General features: G+C 46.2%; 1 protein-coding gene across 2 annotated transcripts in view; it reads right to left on the bottom strand.

Annotated features, from left to right (window-relative positions):
• LOC144497535 (calcium-activated chloride channel regulator 1-like) overlaps window positions 1–21042 on the bottom strand; it is a 51536-nt gene that overhangs the window by 19488 nt on the left and 11006 nt on the right. The window contains exons 3-6 of one of the 2 annotated variants that reach the window (XM_078218936.1): window positions 19364–19514; window positions 13551–13656; window positions 9179–9344; window positions 8317–8538 (exon numbers count right to left, since the gene is read on the bottom strand). In XM_078218936.1, coding sequence (XP_078075062.1) covers window positions 8317–8538; window positions 9179–9344; window positions 13551–13656; window positions 19364–19514 — 645 coding nt within the window. Of the gene's footprint in view, window positions 1–8316; window positions 8539–9178; window positions 9345–12701; window positions 12789–13550; window positions 13657–19363; window positions 19515–21042 lie in introns of those variants that run through there. The other variant, XM_078218937.1, reaches the window with a different exon arrangement.

Here is a 21042-nt window from a genome sequence, read left to right as displayed (position 1 = left end):
CTGCCAAGTGGCATTCACATCACACAAGTACCAGGCAAAGACCATCTCCAAAAAGAGAGAATCTAACCAACTCCCTGTGACATTCAATGGCATTACCATTGCTGAATCCCCCACGATCAACATCCTGGAGGGTGGTTTGATTTGATTTGATTTATTATTGTCACATGTATTCGTATACAGTGGAAAGTATTGTTTCTTGTGCGCTTCACAGACAAAGCATACGGTTCATAGAGAAGGAAGCGAGAGAGTGCAGAATGTAGTGTTACAGTCATAGCTAGGGTGTAGCGAAGGATCAACTTAATGCAAGGTAGGTCCATTCAAAAGTCTGACAGCAGCAGGGAAGAAGCTGTTCTTGAGTCGTTTCGTACGTGACCTCAGATTTTTGTATCTTTTTCGCAATGGAAGAAAGTGGACGAGAGACTGTCCGGCGTGTGTGGGGTCCTTAATTATGTTTGCTGCTTTTCCAAGGCAGCGGGAAGTGTAGAAAGTCTGGAGGCTGTTTTGCGTGATGGATTGAGCTACATTCACAACCTTTTTTAGTTTCTTGGGGTCTTGGGCAGAGTAGGAGCCATACCATGCTGTAATACAACCAGAAAGAATGCTTTCTATGATGCATCTGTAAAAGTTGGTGAGAGTCGTAGCTGACATACCAAATTTCCTTAGTCTTCTGAGAAAGTAGAGGCATTGTTGGGCTTTCTTAACTATGTCGTCGGACTCGGGAGGACCAGGACAGGTTGTTGTTGATCTGGACACCTAAAAACTTGAAGCTCTCGATCATTTCTACTTCGTCCTCCTTGATGTAGACAGGGGCATGTTCCCTTTAACGCTTCCTGAAGTCGATGACAATCCCTTTCGTTTTGTTGACATTGAGGGAGAGATTATTGTTGCCGCACCAGATTCTCTATCTCATTCCTGTACTCGTCATTGTTTGAGATCCAACGCACTATGGTGGTGTCGTCAGCAAACTTGAAAATCGAATTGGAGGGGAATTTGGCCACACAGCCATAGGTGTATAAGGAGTATAGCAGGGGGCTGAGAACACAGCTTTGTGGGGCACTGGTGTTAAGGATGATCATGGAGGTGTTGTTGCCTATCCTTACTGATTGTGGCCTGTGGGTTAGGAAGTTCAGGATCCAGTTGCAGAGAGAGGAGCCGAGGCCCAGGCCACGAAGTTTGGAGATGGGTTTCATAGGAAGGCTGAACTGTCGTCAATAGACACGAGGTGTCTTTGTTATTTAGGTGTTCACGATTGAGTGCAGGGCCAGGGAGATGGTGTCTGCTGTGGACTTGTTGCAGCATAGGCGAACTGTAGTGGATCCATGCAGCCTGAAAGGCTGGAATTGATTCGTGCCATGATTAACCTTTTGAAGCACTTCATAATGATGGATGTCAGAGCCACCGGCCGATAGTCATTAAGGCACACTGCTTGGCTTTTCTTTGGTACTGGGATGACGATTGTCTTCTTGAAGCAGATAGGGACCTCCAATTGTTGTAGAGAGCGGTTGAAGATGTCTGTGACTACCCCCGGCAGCTGATCCGCGCAGGATCTGAGTACTCGTCCGGGTACCCCATCCGGGCCAGTCGCTTTCCATGGGTCGACCTTTGAGAAAGTTGTTCTGACACCTGCAATGGTAACCTCAGATACAGGTTCATCCGAGGCTTCCAGGGTGGAGGGCATGCTCTCGCTGACCTCTTGCTCAAAACGGGCGTAGACTGCATTGAGTTCCTCAGGGAGGGGTGCGTTGGAGCTGGCAATTTTACATGCCTTCATCTTGCGGCCTGTTATGTCTTCAGGTCATCGACCTGAAACTCTGTTTCTCTCCACAGCTGCTGCCAGACCTGCTGAGTTTTTCCAGCCTTCTTTGTTCTTCTTGTGTATATTACATTAACATAATAAGCAGCCCGTGCCCATACGCAGCAAGACCGGCTCAGCATTCACATTTACACTGACAGGTGGCAAAGTAACATTCACGTCACACAAGCAGCAGGCAAAGACCATCCCCAAAAGGAGAGAATCTAACCAACTCCCTGTGACATTCAATGGCATTACCCACGATCAACATCCTGGACGGTGTCGAGCTTCTTGGGTGTTGTTGGAGCTGCACTCATCCAGGCAGGTGGAGAATATTCCATCACACTCCTGACTTGTGTCTTGTTGATGGACAGACAATCTTTGAGGGGGTCTGGAGGTGAATTACTTACTACAGAATTCCCAATCTCTGACCTGCTCTTGTAGCCACAGGATTTATAGTGCTAGTCCAGTTCAGTTTCTGGTCAATGGTAATGCCCTGGATGTTGATAGTGGGGGATTGAGCGATGGTAATGCCATTGCATATCAAAGGGTGATGATTAGATCTTCTCTTGTTGGAGACGGCCATTGCCTGGCATTTGTGAGGTGCAAATGTGACTTGAAGATGTGGAAACTGACCATGTATTTTCAGATAATGTCACTGAGTAGCAACCCGTGGATGAGAAACAGGAGAGGGAAAGATCCAAGGGTAGATCCTGGGAGGACATCAGAGGTAACGGTGGGGGAGAAGAAAGAGAAGCCTTTGCTAGCGGTTCTCTGACGACAAGTAGATAGATAAGAAGGGAACCAGGCAAGTGTTGCCCCAGTCAGCTGGATAAACACTCGCAGAGCAGTTACAGTATGAGTTAGAAACAGAGTAAAGCTCTCCCTTCACTGTCCCATCATGCACTCCAAAGTGAAGTGTGGCTAGATAGAGAGAAAAGCTCCCTCTACAATAGATACAGCATTTTTTTACTGACTGATCTACTGGAAGTTGGCACTAGCTCCTGTAACAAAATGGCAGCAATATGTACCATTGGCACCTTTCACCCTGTTAGACACAAACGGAAAGATGCAAAGTAGAGATGACAAATGAAAAAGACATGTTTGGGGAATTGTCTTTCAGAACCTCTGTCTAATTACTCTGCGCTCAGAACACAATTCAGTATGCAGTACAAAAAAAATCTTAAATGAAATGAAAGCAGGCATTTATTCAGATAATTATCACTAAATCATACAGCACACAAGGGGGCCATTTGGCCCATCATGCCTGTACTAGCTATCCAATTGGTCCTGTTGATCTGCTCTCTCTCTAAGGACCCTGCAAAAACCACAGCACATGAATTTAAGATAACTGGCAAAAAGGGGGAGGTGAGGTTTGAAGGAGGAGATGATGCAGCCAGTTGTAATCTGGAATGATCTAACTTCACAGAACTGATTTGATTTATTATCGTCACATGTATTAGTAAATAGTGAAAAGTATTGTTTCTTGTGCGCTATAGAGACAAAGCATACATTCATAGAGTACATAGGGGAGAAGGAAAGGAGAGGGTGCAGAATATAGGGTTACAGGCATAGCTAGGGTGCAGAGAAAGATCAGCTTAATATAATGTAGGTCCATTCAAAAGTCTGATGGCAGCAGGGAAGAAGTTGTTTTTGAGTCGGTTGGTACGTGACCTCAGATTTTTGTATCTTTTTCCCGACGGAAGAAGGTGGAAGAGTGTGTGTCCGGGGTGCGTAGGGTCCTTAATTATGTTGGCTGTTTTGCCGAGGCAGTGGGAAGTGTAGACAGAGTCAATGGACGGGAGGCTGGTTTGGGTGATGGTCTGGGCTATGTTTACAGCCCTTTGTAGTTTCTTGCGGTCAGAGCAGGAGTCGTTCCAAGCTGTGACACATCCCGAAAGGATGCTTTCTATGGTGCATCTGTAAAAATTGGTGAGAGCCGTAACTGACATGCCAAATTTCCTTAGTCTTCTGAGAAAGTAGAGGCATTGATGGGCTTTCTTAACTATAGCGTCAGCATGGGGGGACCAGGTCAGGTTGGTGGTGATCTGGACACCTAGAAACTTGAAGCTCTCAACCATTTCTACTTCATCCCCTTTGATGTAGACAGGGGCATGAACTGTTACAGCACAGGAGCCAGCCATTTGCCCAGTCTCTCCAAATGAGCAATTACACAGTACCATTTCCCCACCTTCTTTCTGTAACCCTGCACATTCTTCCTTTCCAGATAATATTTCTACAGCTGAGAATTTTAAACCTTTGATTATTGTAAGTGTTGGCAATGTTGCAACTGGCTCAGTCTGCAGCTTTGTCATCGTTACCTGGCCTGACCAAACCTCCAGACTCTCAGATATGTGCTTGATTCTTAACAGCCCTCTGAAATGGTACAGCAATCCACAGGTCAAGAAAGCAACTCAGCACCACCTTCTCAAAAGCAGTAAATGCTGGCCTCGCCAGCGACGCCTACATCCCATGAATGAATTTGAAATAAATCAGCTATACTGATCAGAAAGTGCTTTTGCCTGGCGGCACGGTGGCACAGTGGTTAGCACTGCTACCTCACAGCGCCTGGGACTCTGGTTCGATTCTGGCCTCGGGTCACTGTGTGGAGTTTGCACGTTCTCCCCGTGTCTGCATGGGTTTTGTCTGGATGCTCCGGTTTCCTGCCACAGTCCAAAAGACGTGGTGGTTAGGTGCATTGGCCATGCTAAATTAACCCTTGTGTCAGGGGAAATATGAGGGATTGCGGGAATGGGGCCTGGGTGAGATTGTGGTCAATGCAGACTTGATGGGCCGAATGGCCTCCTTCGATACTGTAAGGATTCTATGATTCTTCCACTTATAAGAAAATACTTTTGGTAAAAACTTGAAAGGCAATGGAAGCAAAGTCAATAATACCTTTGAAAGGGGAATTGTCAATCTATTTCAAAAGGAGAAATATACAGTGAAGAAAGTTTTAGAAGGGAAATTCCAGAGCAAAGGGGTTCCTGCACTAACAATACAATGGCCAGATTTTGTACTCAGCACTGTAGCGGCACAAGCGCCACTGTCTTCAAAGCGATTTCCAAAGGATGCATCACCACTCTCTCCACGACAATTGAAATCTGGCGCCAAGTCGAGGAGGTCCCCAAGCATCTGGCAGCAGTGATGCCAATAAGTATGGTAAGCAACCAATCACAATGAAGGATTCTCACAGAGTGGAAAGCAGGAAGTTTAAAGCGCCAAATCTAAATTTAAAATTTCAGCTGGTGAAATAAATGATGATTAGTTTAAGATACAATTGTTAAAAATGTAATATTAAACTAGCATTTCAGGGACCAGTCACAAGTGTTTAGCAGTAATTCTGAACTTATAGAGTTATATAGATATGCAGCACGGAAACAGGCCCTTCGGCCCAACTAATCCTTGCCGACCAGGTTTCCTAAACTGAACTAGTCCCATTTGCTTGCTTATATCCCTCTAAACCTTTCCTGTCCATGTACCTGTCCAAATGTCTTTCAATTGTTGGAATTGTACCCGCTTCTGCCACTCACTATGGCAGTTCATTGCACATACGCACCACCCTCTCTGTGAAAAAGTTGCCCCTCAGGTTCCTTTTAAATCTTTCCCCTCTCACCTTAAATCTATGCCCTCTAGTTTTCAACTCCCCTACCCTGGAGAAAATACCTTGGCGATTCACCTTATCTATGCTCCTCATGATTTTATAAACCTCTATAAGGTCACCCCTCATCCTCCGACGCTCCAGGGAAAAAGTCCTAGCCTATCCTGGGACTTTTTCCTTGCCTTTGACAAGATACCGTATGGTAGGTTATTGCATAAGGTTAAATCTCATGGGATCCAGGATGAGGTATCTAAATGGTTACAAAATTGGCTTCTTGACAGAAGACAGAGGGTGATTGTAGAGGGTTGTTTCTCAAACTGGAGGCCTGTGACCAGCGGTGTGCTTTATTTGTCATTTATATTAATGACAAAATATTAATGACAAAATATGTAATGACCAAAGATGTGCGGGTTAGGTTGATTGGCCAGGTTAAAAATTGCCCCTTAGAGTCCTGAGATGTATAGGTTAGAGGGATGAACGGGTAAATATGTGGGCGTAGGGCCTGGGTGGGATTGTGGTCGGTGCAGACTCGATGGGCCGAATGGCCTCCTTCTGCACTGTAGGATTTCTATGAATTCAATGATTTGGATGAGAATATAGGAGGCATGGAAGTTTGCAGATGACACCAAGATTGGTGGCATAGTGGACAGTGAAGAAAATTATCTCCGATTGCAACGGGATCTTAATCAATTGGGCCAGTGGGCTGACGAATGGTAGATGGAGTTTAATTTAGATAAATGCAAGGTGATGTATTTTGGTAGATTGAACCAGGGCAGGATTTATTCAGTTAATGGTAGGGTGTTGGGGAGAGTTACAGAACAAAGAGATCTAGGGATATATGTTCATAGCTCCTTGAAAGTGGAGTCACAGGTGGACAGAGTGGTGAAAAAGGCATTCAGCATGCTTGGTTTCATTGGTCAGAACATTGAATACAGGAGTTGGGACATCTTGTTGAAGTTGTACAAGACATTGGTAAGGCCACACTTGGAATACTGCGTATAGTTCTGGTCACCCTATTATAGAAAGGATGTTATTAAACTAGAAAGAGTGCAGAAGAGATTTACGAGGATGCTACTGGGAGTTGATGGTTTGAGCTATAAGGAGAGGCTGGATAGACTGGATCTTTTTCCTCTGGAGCGTAGAAGGCTGAGGGATGATCTTATGGAGGTCGATAAAATAATGAGTGGCACAGATAGTCAACATCATTTCCCAAAGGTAGCGGAGTCTAAAGCTAGAGGGCATAGGTTTAAGGTGAGAGGGGAGAGATACAAAAGTGTCCAGAGGGGCAATTTTTTCACACAGAGGGTGGTGAGTGTCTGGAACAAGCTGCCAGAGGTAGTAGAGTGGCAGGTATAATTTTGTCTTTTAAAAAGCATTTAGATAGTTACATGGGCACGATGGATATAGAGGGATATAGGCCAAATGCGGGCAATTGGGATTCGTTTAGGGATTTAAAAAACAAAATAAGGGCAGCATGAACAAGTTGGGCTGAAGGGTCTGTTTCCATGCTGTAAACCTCTATGACTCTATAACTCTATAAATATGCCCTGTTTGTGAACAGAACTCCCACTTACCTGATGAAGGGGCAGCGCTCCGAAAGCTAGTGGCTTATGCTACCAAATAAACCTGTCGGACTTTAACCTGGTGTTGTGAGACTTCTTTTTATGGCCAAGTCAGTTCTGTATCCATCTTGCCAGCTCTCCTCTGATCCCGCGTGACTTCACCTTTCATACCAGTCGACCTGAGGTACCTTTTCAAAGGTTTTACTGAAGTCCATGTATACAACATCCACTGTCTTTCCCTCGTCTATCGTTTTTATCACTTCCTCGAAAAATTCAATCAAGTTAGTGAGGCACGACCTCCCCTTCACAAACCATGCTGTCTATCACTAATAAGTCCATTTGTTTCCAAATGTAAGTAAATCCTGTCCCTAAGAATCTTTTCCAATAATTTCCCTAGCGCTGATGTAAGGCTCACTGGCCTATAATTTCCTGGATTATCCCTGCTGCCCTTCTTAAACAATGGTACAACATTGGCTATCATCCAATCTCTGAAACTTCATCAGTAGCCAATGAGGATACAAAGATTTCTGTCAAGGGCCCAGCAATTTCCTCCCTTGCCTCCCTCAGTATCTGGGGTAGATCCCATCAGGTCCTGGGGACTTATCTATTTTAATGCTTTTTAAGACACCCAATACCTCCTCCTTTTTGATATTGACGTGACCTAGAATATCTACAAACCCTACCCTAGGCTCCTCATCCATCAAGTCCCTCTCTTTGGTGAATACTGAGGCAAAGTATGCGTTTCCCCTGGTTTCATGCATAGATTCCCTCCACTATCCTTGAGTGAACCAACCCTTTTCTGGCTACCCTCTTGCTCTTTACATACATATAAAATGCCTTAGGATTTTTCTTAATCCTGTTTGCCAAGGACTTTTTCTGACCCCTTTTAGCACTCCTAACTTTTTCCTTATGTTCCTTCCTGCACTCTTTATATTCTTCAAGGACTTCATCTGTCCTAAGCCTTTTCGACCTTGCGAATACTTCCATTTTCTATTTGACAAGGTTCATTATATCCCTCATTATCCAGGATTCCTGATACTTGTCACATTTATCCTTCATCCTCACAGGAAGAAGAGTGAAATTTAGTTCCAATTTCCATTGAAGAATGCAGCCGTTGATAATTGATTTTTATTTCTGCAAGCAGATTGTTTGGGACTGAATGGTCATGGTTGTACCGGCTGGACTCAGGCAAGTGGGGAACATTCCATCACACTCCTGATTTGTGTCTGGGAGAGGATTTTGGAGTCAGTCAGCACAATACTCAGCTTCTGACCTCCTTCAGCTTGTTGAAGCCACACATCAGCTTGGACTTGTGTCCAAATCAACAATTTCTGTGAAATAAACTTTAGGACAGGTCTTACCAACTTCATACTTCCGGAAGTATCGAGGACTAAGCAGAGCACACGGTCGTTGGCCTGTAGGATTGTAAATGTCGGTATCACTGAACCAATGTGGGGTGGGCGATTGTTTCTGAAATCCTCTGACTTGCTGATCACATCCCAAGTGCTCCTGTAATTGCACATTTTATTCTGCATGTTTGGTGCGTCAGGATTGTGAGTTTCATTGTCACAGAATTCAACCACCTGGATATTTTTTTAAAAAGATACCCTGCGTTAAAGAGGCGACAGGAGAAAAAGCTCTGACGAAAAACATTCAACAAATTCTACAAAATGTAAAAATCTCTGATACATTAAGAATCATTGTGGGGCTTGAATTTATGATCTTTTGACTCAGGATGATGGGTGCTGCCATTCAAGCAGGCTGACACAGAGGAGATGGGTCATTTTTAACCTCACCAATTGGTCAGTAAACTGTCACAACCATCACCTGCCCATTGTCAACCCTGTGGATTGGCGTCGCATTGATTCCAATGGATATCGGGTGGATTCTCTATCAGGAAGGAATCCAAAATCCAGTTGTAAACCTAGGGACACTGTTCATAATATAACCCTAATGGGCCAAATCTTCTACTCTCCGGATTGGAGGGGACCGGACTTGGGGGTAAGGTTTGATTTTTTCTCTCACTGAAACAATGGGTCTGAAACTCTCCCATTTCACGCTCATTTGGCACTTCGAATTTGTTCAGTAAGATCGCCCCCACAGTCTTTCAAGCCATTCTGGGATCTTCCCGTCCAGTTATCACACCAACTGGAATTGCAAGGGTTAGGATAAGGTTGCTGGAACAAAGTGTTAATGATATTTGAGAAAGTATCTCTTACTTACATTTGACAGTCCAGTTGTGTACATTATTGAGGAGGATGAAGTCTGCGTTTTGTTTGGATAGAATTTACAATTGCCCTTTGGTAACCCTGAGATGGAGTCAATGTCACATGATGGACAGGATATCTCGCTGCACTCAGCAATCCTGCCTTTTATCTCCTCTGAACATCTGAAACCAAAATCATCAAAGGAAATTCTATGATTCTGAGTAACATTTCTAGAACAAGAAATCATTTAATAAAATAGAAAGAGAGGCTGGGATTTTACACTGAGACCAGGAATTCATGCCCAATGTCAACGGATCTTTTGCTGATCCATCTAATTTTCCACCCTGTCTGCAATGGTTCCTGTGGGAATCGGAAAATCCGAGCCAAAGAAAATAGGAGGCCATTTGGTCCATCATGCCCTTGCTGGGTAAAGAAAGAGTTATTCCTCATTTGGGTCCCTCTTTCTTTTTATTTATTAATTCATGGGATGTGGGCATCGCTGGCTAAACCAGCATTTATTGCCCATCTCTAATTTCCCTTGAGAAAGTGGTGGTGAGCTACCTTCTTGAATCGCTGTGGTATAAGTACACACATAGTGCTGTTAGGGAGCGAGTTGCAGGACCTTGACTCAGCGACAGTGAAGGAACAACCACTATAATTCCAAAGCAGAATGGTGAGTGACTTGAAGGAGAATTTCCATGGATCTGCTACCCTTATCCTTTTAGATGGCAGCAGTTGTGAGTTTGAAAGGTGCTGCCTAGGGAGTCTTAGAATGTTCCATCGGTGCATTTTGTACACACTGCTGCCATTATGCATCCTAGCCTCTGACCTGCATTTTATTTTTGTTAATTCATGGCATGTAGGTGCAAATGGCCAGCATTTGTTGCCCATCTCTACTTGGGTTTGAACTGAGTGGCTCGCTCGGCCATTTTAGAGGACAATTAAGAGTCAACCACCTTGCTGTGGGTCTGAAGTCATATGTAGGCCAGTTAGTAAATTTCCTGTGTTAAGGGACATTAGTGAACCAGATGGTTTTTTAACTATTGATGGTCACCATTACTGAGGTTAGGCTAGGAATTCTGCAGTGATTGGGATGTTCGCTGATGACTACACAATGTTCAGCACTATTTGTAACTCCTCTCTAACTGAAGAAGTACATGTCAAAATATAGCAAGACCTGGGCTGACAAGTGACAAATAACATCACACCACACAAGTGTCAGGAAATGACCATCTCCACCAAGAGAGGATCTAACCATCACCCTTGATATTCAATAGCATTACCATCACTGAATGTGACACGGTGGCACAGTGGTAAGCACTGCTGCCTCACAGCGCCAGGGACCCGGGCTCAATTCCTGGCTTGGGTGACTGTCTGTGTGAAGTCTGTATGTTCTCTCCGTGTCTGCGTGGGTTTCCTCCAGGAGCTCCAGTTGCCTCCCACAGTCCGAAAGACATGCTGGTTAGGTGCATTGGCCATGCTAAATTCTCTCTCAGTGTACCCAAACAGGTGCTGGAGTGTGGCGACTAGGGGATTTTCACAGTAACTTCATTGCAGTATTAATGTAAGCCTACTTGTGACACTAATAAATAAACTTTTGATTTGATTTATTATTGTCACATTTATTAGTCTACAGTGAAAACTTTTGTTTCTTGCGTGCTATACAGAGAAAGGATACCATAACGTACATAGAGAAGGAAAGGAGAGAGTGCAGAATGTGGTGTTACCGTCATAGCTAGGGTGTAGAGAAAGATCAAAAGCCTTGCGATAATCCATGTAAATATGTCAAATGTGTTACCCCCATTGACCTTCCATCTTCTACCCCAAAAATTCAATCAAGGGAGACGGATGTGGAGTTGCCGGCGTTGGACTGGGGTAAGCACAGTAAGCACAACACCAGGTTAAAGTCCAACAGGTTTATTTGGTAGCACGAGCTTTCGGAGCATTGCCCCTTCATCAGGTGAATGAAGAGTTCGGTTCACAAACAGGGCATATATAGACACAAACTCAATTACAAGATAATGGTTGGAATGAGAGTCTTAACAGGTAATTAAGTCTTTACAGCTGCAGACAATGTGAGTGGAGAGAGGGTTAAGCACAGGTTAAAGAGGTGAGAATTGTCTCCAGCCAGGACAGTTAGTGAGATTTTGCAAGCCCAGGCAAGTCGTGGGGGTTACAGATCGTGTGACATGAACCCAAGATCCCGGTTGAGGCCATCCTCATATGTGCGGAGCTTGACTATCAGTTTCTGCTCAGCGATTCTGCGTTGTCGTGTGTCGTGAAGGCCGCCTTGGAGAACGCTTACCCGAAGATCAGAGGCTGAATGCCCGTGACTGCGAAATTTTCGGACTGCAAACCGGTTACCAGCGGAGTGCCACAGGGATCAGTGCTTGGTCCTCTGCTATTTGTAATTTTTATAAATGACTTGGAGGAGGGGGCTGAAGGGTGGATCAGTAAATTTGCTGATGACACCAAGATTGGTGGAGTAGTGGATGAGGTGGAGGGCTGTTGTAGGCTGCAAAGAGATAGAGATAGGATGCAGAGCTGGGCTGAAAAATGGCAAATGGAGTTTAACCCCGACAAATGCGAGGTGATTCATTTTGGTAGGACTAATTTAAATGTGGATTACAGGGTCAAAGGTAGGGTTCTGAAGAATGTGGAGGAACAGGGAGATCTTGGGGTTCATATCCATAGATCTCTGAAGGTTGCCACTCAAGTGGATAGAGCCGTGAAGAAGGCCTATAGTGTGTTGGCGTTCATTAACAGGGGGTTTGAGTTTAAGAGCCGTGGGGTTATGCTGCAACTGTACAGGACCTTGGTGAGACCACATTTGGAATATTATGTGCAGTTCTGGTCACCTCACTACAAGAAGGATGTGGAGCCACTGGAAAGAGTGCAAAGGAGATTTACCAGGATGCTGCCTGGTTTGGAGGGTAGGTCTTATGAGGAAAGGTTGAGGGAACTTGGGCTTTTCTCTTTGGAGAGGAGGAGGTTGAGAGGAAACTTGATAAAGGTTTATAAGATGATGAGGGGGATAGATAGAGTGAACGTTCAAAGACTATTTCCTCGGGTGAATGGAGCGGTAACTAGGGGGCATAACTATAGGGTTCATGGTGGGAGATATAGGAAGAATGTCCGAGGTAGGTTCTTTACGCAGAGAGTGGTTGGGGTGTGGAATGGACTGTCTGCAGGGATAGTGGAGTCAGAAACTTTAGGAACATTTAAGAAGCTATTGGATAGGCATATGGAGTACTTCGGGATGATAGGGAGGAAATAGCTTGATCTGGGTTTCAGACAAAGCTCGGCACAACATCGTGGGCCAAAGGGCCTGTTCTGCGCTGTACTGTTCTATGTTCTATGCTGAAGTGTTCCCCAATCGGAAGAGAACACTCCTGCCTGGTGATTGTCCAGCGGTGTCCATTCATCCGTTGTCGTAGCGTCTGTATAGTCTCGCCAATGTACCATGCCTCGGGACATCCTATCCTGCAGCATATCAGGTAGACAACATTGGCCGAGTTGCAAGAGGATGTACCGTGTACCTGGTGGATGGTGTTCTCATGTGAGATGATGGCATCCATGTCGATGATCTGGCACATCTTGCAGAGGTTGCTGTGGCAGAGTTGTGTGGTGTCGTGGTCACTGTTCTCCTGAAGGCTGGGTAGTTTGCTGCGGACAATGGTCTGTTCGAGGTTGCGCGGTTGTTTGAAGGCAAGTAGTGGAGGTGTGGGGATGGACGGACACAATGTTCCATTCACAAATCCATGCTGACAGTTCTTAATTAATTTGTGCCTTTTTAAATGACAATATTTGCAATCCCACAATCATTTTTCAATAATTTGCCCACCAGCAAAATTAAACCTGTTGGGCAGAATTTTGCACAGCCCTCACCCCACCTCCCCCCTACCCTCCACACTCCCTCCCCACTGCATCCCATCCCTCACCGGCCCCCAGTGGGTTTTGAGACGGGGGGAGTGTAAAATTAAATGGATGGGATTCCCCCTGTGATCTTGTCCACCCAAACCCTGATGTAACTTCACACCTAGACAGCCAGCCCCACAGGTGGGAAACCCGCCCATTTATCTATAAGGTCCTTAACTGGCCATTTAATGGCCTTTTCCATCCTCTCAATTTTTAGGCTGGTGAAAGTGGGGGCAGGTCGGGTGGGAATGTGGCTTTGCACCTTTTCCCCATCTCAGGTGGGGAGTGGGGGCGTCCCACTCTGAAGATCCCTTCATTATTGGGGTGCCCTCCCCATCAGGACATTGGAGCTCCAGGACCGTCTATCCCCGGACTACCCCACAACGCTGCAGTGATCCCCCTCGTGACCCCACAGAAATCCCAAGGGACATTTATCGGTGACCAAAGTCATACAATTAGAATTGTCCTACCTTGTTGCTTCATACGTGCCCTTAGATAAATAGAAAGGCTTCTGATCGTTATATTCATCAAAAACTCCCCACTGAAGATGAGCCCATTCATGAACAAAAACTCTCTCTGTAGAAACAGAAGCAATTTTGTTTAAAATTAGATCTTTGCTGTCACTTTCTGTGAGATATAAATGGAATTGATGCATCGGGAAGTTTAAATATTGGTGTTTAACTCTCTTGTCTGTAAAATGCACTCAGTGGCTTGAAGTTACTTTGTGGCTTCACAAAAAAATTCATTCTTCTGTTCCTCCATGTTAGTGCTGGAACTGATTTCTATCGCAATGTTTCTGCGTACGGGATAGAATTAGTCTGTTAAAGGGTTTAATGGATGCGGTGCTCGATTGAACTGATGGGAAAGGAGCTAATAAAAAATATATTGCTCTGTTTGTAACATTGCTCTTGATTCTTTCACCGAGGCCATATGCTAACAATTTTGTCTTCATCGACCGCCCTTGCTTGGTGTCATAGAAACCCTTCATCACCTTTAGGGTCAGTAACTGGGATGATGTTCTTTTTTCTTATTTATTCATTCACAAGATGAGGGTGTTGCTGGCTAGGCCACCCTTTATTGACCATCCCTAATTACCATTGAGAAGGTGGTGGTGGCTTCACAAAAAAAATTAATTCTTCTGTTCCTCCATGTTAGTGCTGGAACTGATTCCTATCGCAATGTTTCTGAGTACATAGAAACATAGAAAAACTACAGCACAAACAGGCCCTTCGGCCCACAAGTTGTGCCGAACACATCCCTACCTTCTCGAGCTACCTATAACCCTCCATCCTATTAAGCTCCATGTACTCATCCAGGAGTCTCTTAAAAGACCCTATTGAGTTCGCCTCCACCACCATTGACGGCAGCCGATTCCACTCGCCCACCACCCTCTGTGTGAAAAACTTACCCCTAACATCTCCCCTGTACCTACCCCCCAGCACCTTAAACCTGTGTCCTCTCGTCGCAGACATTTCCACCCTGGGAAAAAGCTTCTGAGAGTCCACCCGATCTATGCCTCTCAACATCTTATATGCCTCTATTAGGTCTCCTCTCATCCTTTGTCTCTCCAAGGAGAAAAGACCGAGCTCCCTCAGCCTATCCTCATAAGGCATGCCACTCAATCCAGGCAACATCCTTGTAAATCTCCTCTGCACCCTTTCAATCTTTTCCACATCCTTCCTTTAGTGAGGTGACCAGAACTGAGCACAGTACTCCAAGTGGGGTCTGACGAGGGTCTTATATAGCTGCATCATTATCCCCGGACTCCTAAACTCAATCCCTCGATTGATAAAGGCCAGCACACCATACGCCTTCTTAACCACCTCCTCCACCTGCGGGGCCGATTTTAGAGTCCTATGGACCCGGACCCCAAGGTCCCTCTGATCCTCTACAGTACTCAGAGTCTTTCCCTTTCTTGTATTCCTTCATCCCATTTGACCTACCAAAATGGACCACGATGCATTTATCTGGGTTGAAGTCCATCTGCCACTTGTCCGCCCAGTCTTGCATCCTATCTATGTCCCTCTGTAACTTCTGACATCCCTCCAGACTATCCACAACCCCACCAACCTTCATGTCGTCGGCAAACTTACCAACCCATCCCTCCGCTTCCTCATCCAGGTCATTTATGAAAATGACAAACAGCAAGGGTCCCAGAACAGATCCCTGGGGCACACCACTGGTGACCGACCTCCATTTAGAAAAAGACCCATCTATACCCACTCTCTGCCTTCTTTGGGCAAGCCAGTTCTGGATCCACCGGGCAGCAGCCCCTTGGATCCCATGCCCTCTCACTTTTTCCAGAAGCCTTGCATGGGGGACCTTATCGAACGCCTTGCTAAAATCCATATAAACCACGTCTACTGCCTTCCCTTCGTCAATGTGTTTAGTCACATTTTCGAAGAACTCCACCAGGCTTGTAAGGCACGATCTGCCCTTGATAAAGCCATGCTGAGTATTCTTGAGCATACTAAACCTCTCTAAATGCTCATATATCCTGTCCCTCAGGATCTTCTCCATCAGTTTACCAACCACTGAGGTTAGACTCACCGGTCGGTAATTACCTGGGCTATCCCTATTCCCTTTCTTGAAAATAGGAACCACATCCGCAATCCTCCAATCCTCCGGTACCTCTCCCGTCTCCATCCACGACGCAAAGATCATCGCCAGAGGCTCTGCAATCTCCTCCCTCGCCTCCCACAGTAACCTTGGGTACATCCCATCTGGACCCGGCGACTTATCTATCTTGATGCCATTCAAAGATTCCAGCACAACCTCTTTCTGAAAATCCACATACTCAATCCTTTCAGTCCACCGCACGCCTGCAGTACATCCACCCAGGTCCTTCTCCTCTGTGAAAACCGAGGCAAAATACTCATTGAGCACCTCTGCCATTTCTACTGGTTCCGTACAGACTTTCCCGCCTTCACCTTTTATAGGCCCTATTCCGTCACGTCTCATCCTTTTACTCTTCACATATTTATAGAACGCCTTAGGGTTCTCCTTAATCCTACCTGCCAGGGCCTTCTCGTGACCCCTTCTGGCTCTCCTTATTTCCTTCTTTAGTCCCTTCCTACAAGCCGTATACTCTTCTAAATCCCTATCTTCGCCAAGCTCTCTGAGCCTTTTGTACGCTTTCCTTTTCTTCTCGACTAGGTCCCGCACAGCTTTCGTGCACCATGGTTCCTTTAACCGACCAACACCTCCCTGTCTGCTCGGAACGTTGTCCTGTAGAACTCTAGACAGACATTCCTTGAAAAACTGCCACCTCTCTTCAGTAGATTTTCCCGAGAATACCTCCTTCCAATTTACTCCTCTAATTTGCTGTCTAATGTCTTCATATTTCCCCTTACTCCATATAAACACTTTCCTAGCTTGCCTGATCCTCTCTTTTTCCAATGCAAGCCTAAAGGAGATAGAGTTATGATCGCTATCCCCAAGATGCTCTCCCACTGAGAGATCTGACACCAGTCCAGGTTCATTGGTCAGTATCAGATCAAGTACAGCCTCTCCTCTTGTAGGCTTGTCCACATGCTGTGTCAGGAAACCCTCCTGAACACACCTAACAAACTCTTCCCCATCCAATCCCCTTACCCTAGGGATATTCCAATCTATGTTTGGGAAATTAAAGTCTCCCATCACAACAACTCTGCTATTTCTGCATCTCTCCAGGATCTGTTTCCCTATCTGCTCCTCCACCTCCCTGTTACTATTGGGCGGCCTATAGAAAACTCCCAGCAGAGTGACCGGCCCCTTCCCACTCTGAACTTCCAACCACAGAGACTCGGTGGACAATCCCTCCACAGCATACACTTTCTCTACAATTGTGACACTATCCCTGATCAGCAGTACCACTCCACCCCCTCTCTTGCCTCCCTCCCTGTCCTTCCTGAAACATCTGAATCCCGCCATCTGTAGTATCCAGTCCTGTCCCTGAGACATCCAAGTCTCCATAATGGCCACCACATCATACTTCCAGGCATCGATCCACGCTCTGAGCTCATCCCCTTTATTCACAATACTCTTGGCATAGAATTACAAGATGGAATTAGTCTGTTAAAGGGTTTAGTGGACGTGGTGCTCGATTGAACTGATGGGAAAGGAGCTAATAAAAAATATATTGCTGTGTTTGTAACCTTGCTCTTAGTTCTTTCACTGAGGCCAATTTTGTCTTAAATGTACCTCACTACTTGTTGTCATAGAAACCACTGCACTCATCTTCATCACCTTCAGGGTCAGTAACTGGGATGATGTTCTTTTTTCTTATCTATTCATTCACAGGATGAGGGTGTTGCTGGCTAGGCCACCCTTTATTGGCCATCCCTAATTACCACTGAGAAGGTGGTGGGTGAGCTGCCTTCTTGAACCGCTGCAGGCCATGTGGTGTAGGTACACCCACAGTGCTGTTCGGGAGGGAGTTTCCATTTTTGACCCAGTGACAGTGAAGGAATGGCTGACATATTTCCAAGTCAGGATGGTGAGTGGCTTGGTGGGGAATTCGCAGAAAGTGATGTTTCCATGTGTTTGCTTCCCTTGTCCTTCCAGGTGGCAGTGGTCACGGGTTTGGGAGATACTGTCGAAGGAGCCATGGTGAGTTGCTGCAGTGCATCTTGTAGATGGTACACATTGTTGCCACTGTGCATTGGTGGTGGAGGAAGTGAATGTTTGTGGATGGGGTGCCAATCAATTGGGCTGCTTTTTCCTGGATGGTGTCAAACACCTGAGTGTTGTTGGAGTACTCATCCAGGCAAGCGGCAAGAATTCCATCACACTCCTGACTTGTGCCTTGTGGATGGTGGACAGGCTTTGGGGAATCAGGAGGCGAGTTGCTCACCGCAGAATTCTTAGCCTCTGACTTGCACAGTGTTTATATGGCTAATTCAGTTCGGTTCCTGAACAATGGTAACTCCTGAGGACGTTGATAGTGGGGGCTTCAGCAATCACAATGCCATTGAATGTCAAGGGGAAATGGCTGGACTTTATTTATGGTGGCACGGTATCATAGTGATTAGCACTGCTGCCTCACAGTGCCAGGGACCCAGGTTCGATTCCTGGCTTGGGTCACTGTCTGTGTGGAGTTTGCTCTTTGTCTCCGTGTCTGCGTGGGTTTCCTCCGGGTGCTTCAGTTTCCTCCCACAGTCCAAAGATGTGCAGTTTAGGTGCATTGGCCATGCTAAATTGTCCCTTGATGTCAGGGGGATTAGTCGGGTAAATACGTGGGGTTACGGGGATAAGGCCTGGGTGGGATTGTTGTCGGTGCAGGCTCGATGGGCCAAATGGCCTCCTTCTGCACTGTAGGGATTCTATGATTCTACTGTTGGAAATGGAAATTGCCTGCCATTTTTGAGACACTTATTTGCCCAAGCCTGAACTTTGCCCAGGTCTTGCTGTATATGGACACAAAGTATTTGAGGAGTTGTGAATTGTGCTGAATGTTGTGTAATCATCAGCAAACATGCCCATTTCTGAGCTAATGATGGAAGGAAGGTCATTGATAAAACAGCTGAAGATGATTGGGCCTCAGACACTACCCTGAAGAGTACCTGCGATGATGTCTTGGGACTGAGATGATTGATTTCCAACAATCACAATTATCTTCCTTTGTGCCAAGTATGACCCGATAAGAGGAGAGTTTTCCCACATATTCCCACTGACTCCGGTTTTACTCGGGCTCCTTGATGCCATATATAGCTAAATGTCTTGATGTCAAGGACAGTCACTCTCCCATATTCTATCTGTCCTGCACTTTACGGATGGTACATAGCTGGGCAATTTTCCACATTACCAGGTAGATGCCAGTGTTGTGCTGATTGTTCATTGGGAGTGGTGTTTTACCATTTAGAGTCCTATTGTACTGGAACAGCTTGGCTAGGGCATGGCTAGTCCTGGAGCACAAGGCTTCAGTTGCATTGCTAGAATGTTGTCAGGGCCGATTGCTTTTGCAGTTCTGTCAGCCATTTCTTCATATCATGTGGAGTGAATCAAATTGGCTGAAGCTGGCATCTGTGATGCTGGGGACCTCTGGAGGAGGCTGAGATGGATCATCTACTCAACACTTCTGGCTGAAACTAGTTAATTAAATTCAAATTCCATGAGCTGCTGTGGTAGGATTTGAACCTGTGTTCCCAAAGCATTAACCTAGGCCTCTGGGTCACTAGCAAGCCACATTGCCAGTACCCCGCCACAATCTCCCCATCCCTCTCTCTATCTCTCTCACTAATTGAGCAAAATTTAGGACTCAAAGTACAACAACAATGGTGTTAACTTATTTAAGGTTATTTACCTTTTGGGCCATAAGCTGCAGTCAGACTGTTGTTTAGTACAAAGTTTGGGGTGAAGTGAATGTACCGGCCCTTCTCACCACATCCGCCATACTGGAGAGTGTACGGTTCATCTGCATATTTAAGGTATGGTTCAGCAATGACCACATCAGCCTAGGGAAAGACAAATAGATGTTTTCATGAGAGAATCACTGCACAAGCTCTCACACACTCACAAACAGACGCACACACACACACAAACTCCAGCACGCATGCACACACAGAGACACACACACACTCACAAACAAACACACACAAACAGACACAAACACACAAACAAACACAAACCCCCAGCACACACACAAACAAAGACACACACACAAACAAACATACACACGCACATACAGGGTACATATTGCGTCGTGCCCGTTTTTGGGCACGAAAATTTAGTAAAGTTGGGTGTGAGGCGATTAACGTGATCCGCGCCGCGTCCGCGCAGATGCCCACTTTACCAAGGCTCAAAAATGGCCATAATCCGAAACGCACCCGAAACGGGCGCAACGGCAATTTAAATACATTTGCACGCATTTAAACTGAATTAATGAACTGCCCGCCCAACTTTACCAGCATTTCCCCCTTTACTATCGCGTTTGCCCGTCCAGATTCAGCGCGAAACAGACATGCTCAGCAAAGGTCTGTTTCGGGTGCTCCAGCTTCTGAAGAGGTACATTCAGAGTTTCCAACGGCTCTCTGACTCATATTGGTGGTTGGGGGGATGGAGGGAGGCGGGTCAGATCATTCTCTGGTCGCGGGGGGGGAGGGAGGAGGAGGTGGGTCAGATGTGTCTCTGGTGGTGGGGAGGAGGAAGACCCGATCATTCTCTAGTGGAGGGGGTGGGGTGGGGGGTGGGAGGGAGGTTGGAGGGAGACCTGATCATCCTCGGGGAAGGTGGGGGGGGGTGCGAATGGAGGGAGGCCAGATGGTTTTCTGGCCGGGGGGGGGAGGGGGGGTGCAAGGGAGTCCGCTGCACTCTGCGGGCGATTGGTGGGGGGGGGGGAAGGAGAGCAGAGGGTCACGATCAGTCTGGGTAGCCGGGTGGGGGTGGGTGGATAAGGGGGAAAGTTATGTTGTGGGGGTGGGGCGATGTCAGTGGGGGCCATCGCTCCTGGGCACTTTATCCACTTTTTGCAGCCCAGGCGCGTTTTTCAAATTTTGTTCTCACTGCGCATGCGCAGTTCAGCGATTTGGGCACAATAAGCCCCGCCCACAGCGCGATTCAGACTCATGATTTTATTTTCAGGCTGAGTGCATATGGGGGCGCCTGAGAACAGATTTCCAGGTCGGATCTGAATTGCGCCCAGATTCAGCACTTAGAATCAAAATGGCAAAATTGGGCCCTCACCAATCTGAGTCAAAGAGCTGTTGGAAAATCTGAAGCTGGAGGGCCCGAAACAGACCTTTGCTGAGCAGCCATTTTTGGGCCTTGGTAAAGTGGGTATCTGCGCGGATGTGGGCGTGGATCGCGCTAATCGCCTCACGCCCGACTTTATCAAGTTTTTGCGCCTGTTGATGGTAAAATCGGGTCCATATAGTCATCGAGGTTTACAGCATGGAAACAGGCCCTTCGGCCCAACTTGTCCATGCCGCCCTTTTTTTGAAACCCCGAAGCTAGTCCCAATTGCCCGCATTTGGCCCATATCCC

The sequence above is a fragment of the Mustelus asterias genome, chromosome 8 (assembly GCF_964213995.1).
Source record: "Mustelus asterias chromosome 8, sMusAst1.hap1.1, whole genome shotgun sequence".
Taxonomy (NCBI): domain Eukaryota; kingdom Metazoa; phylum Chordata; class Chondrichthyes; order Carcharhiniformes; family Triakidae; genus Mustelus; species Mustelus asterias.
The sequence above is the reverse complement of the archived record's forward strand: the minus strand, read 5'-3'. Positions and strand labels throughout refer to the sequence as shown.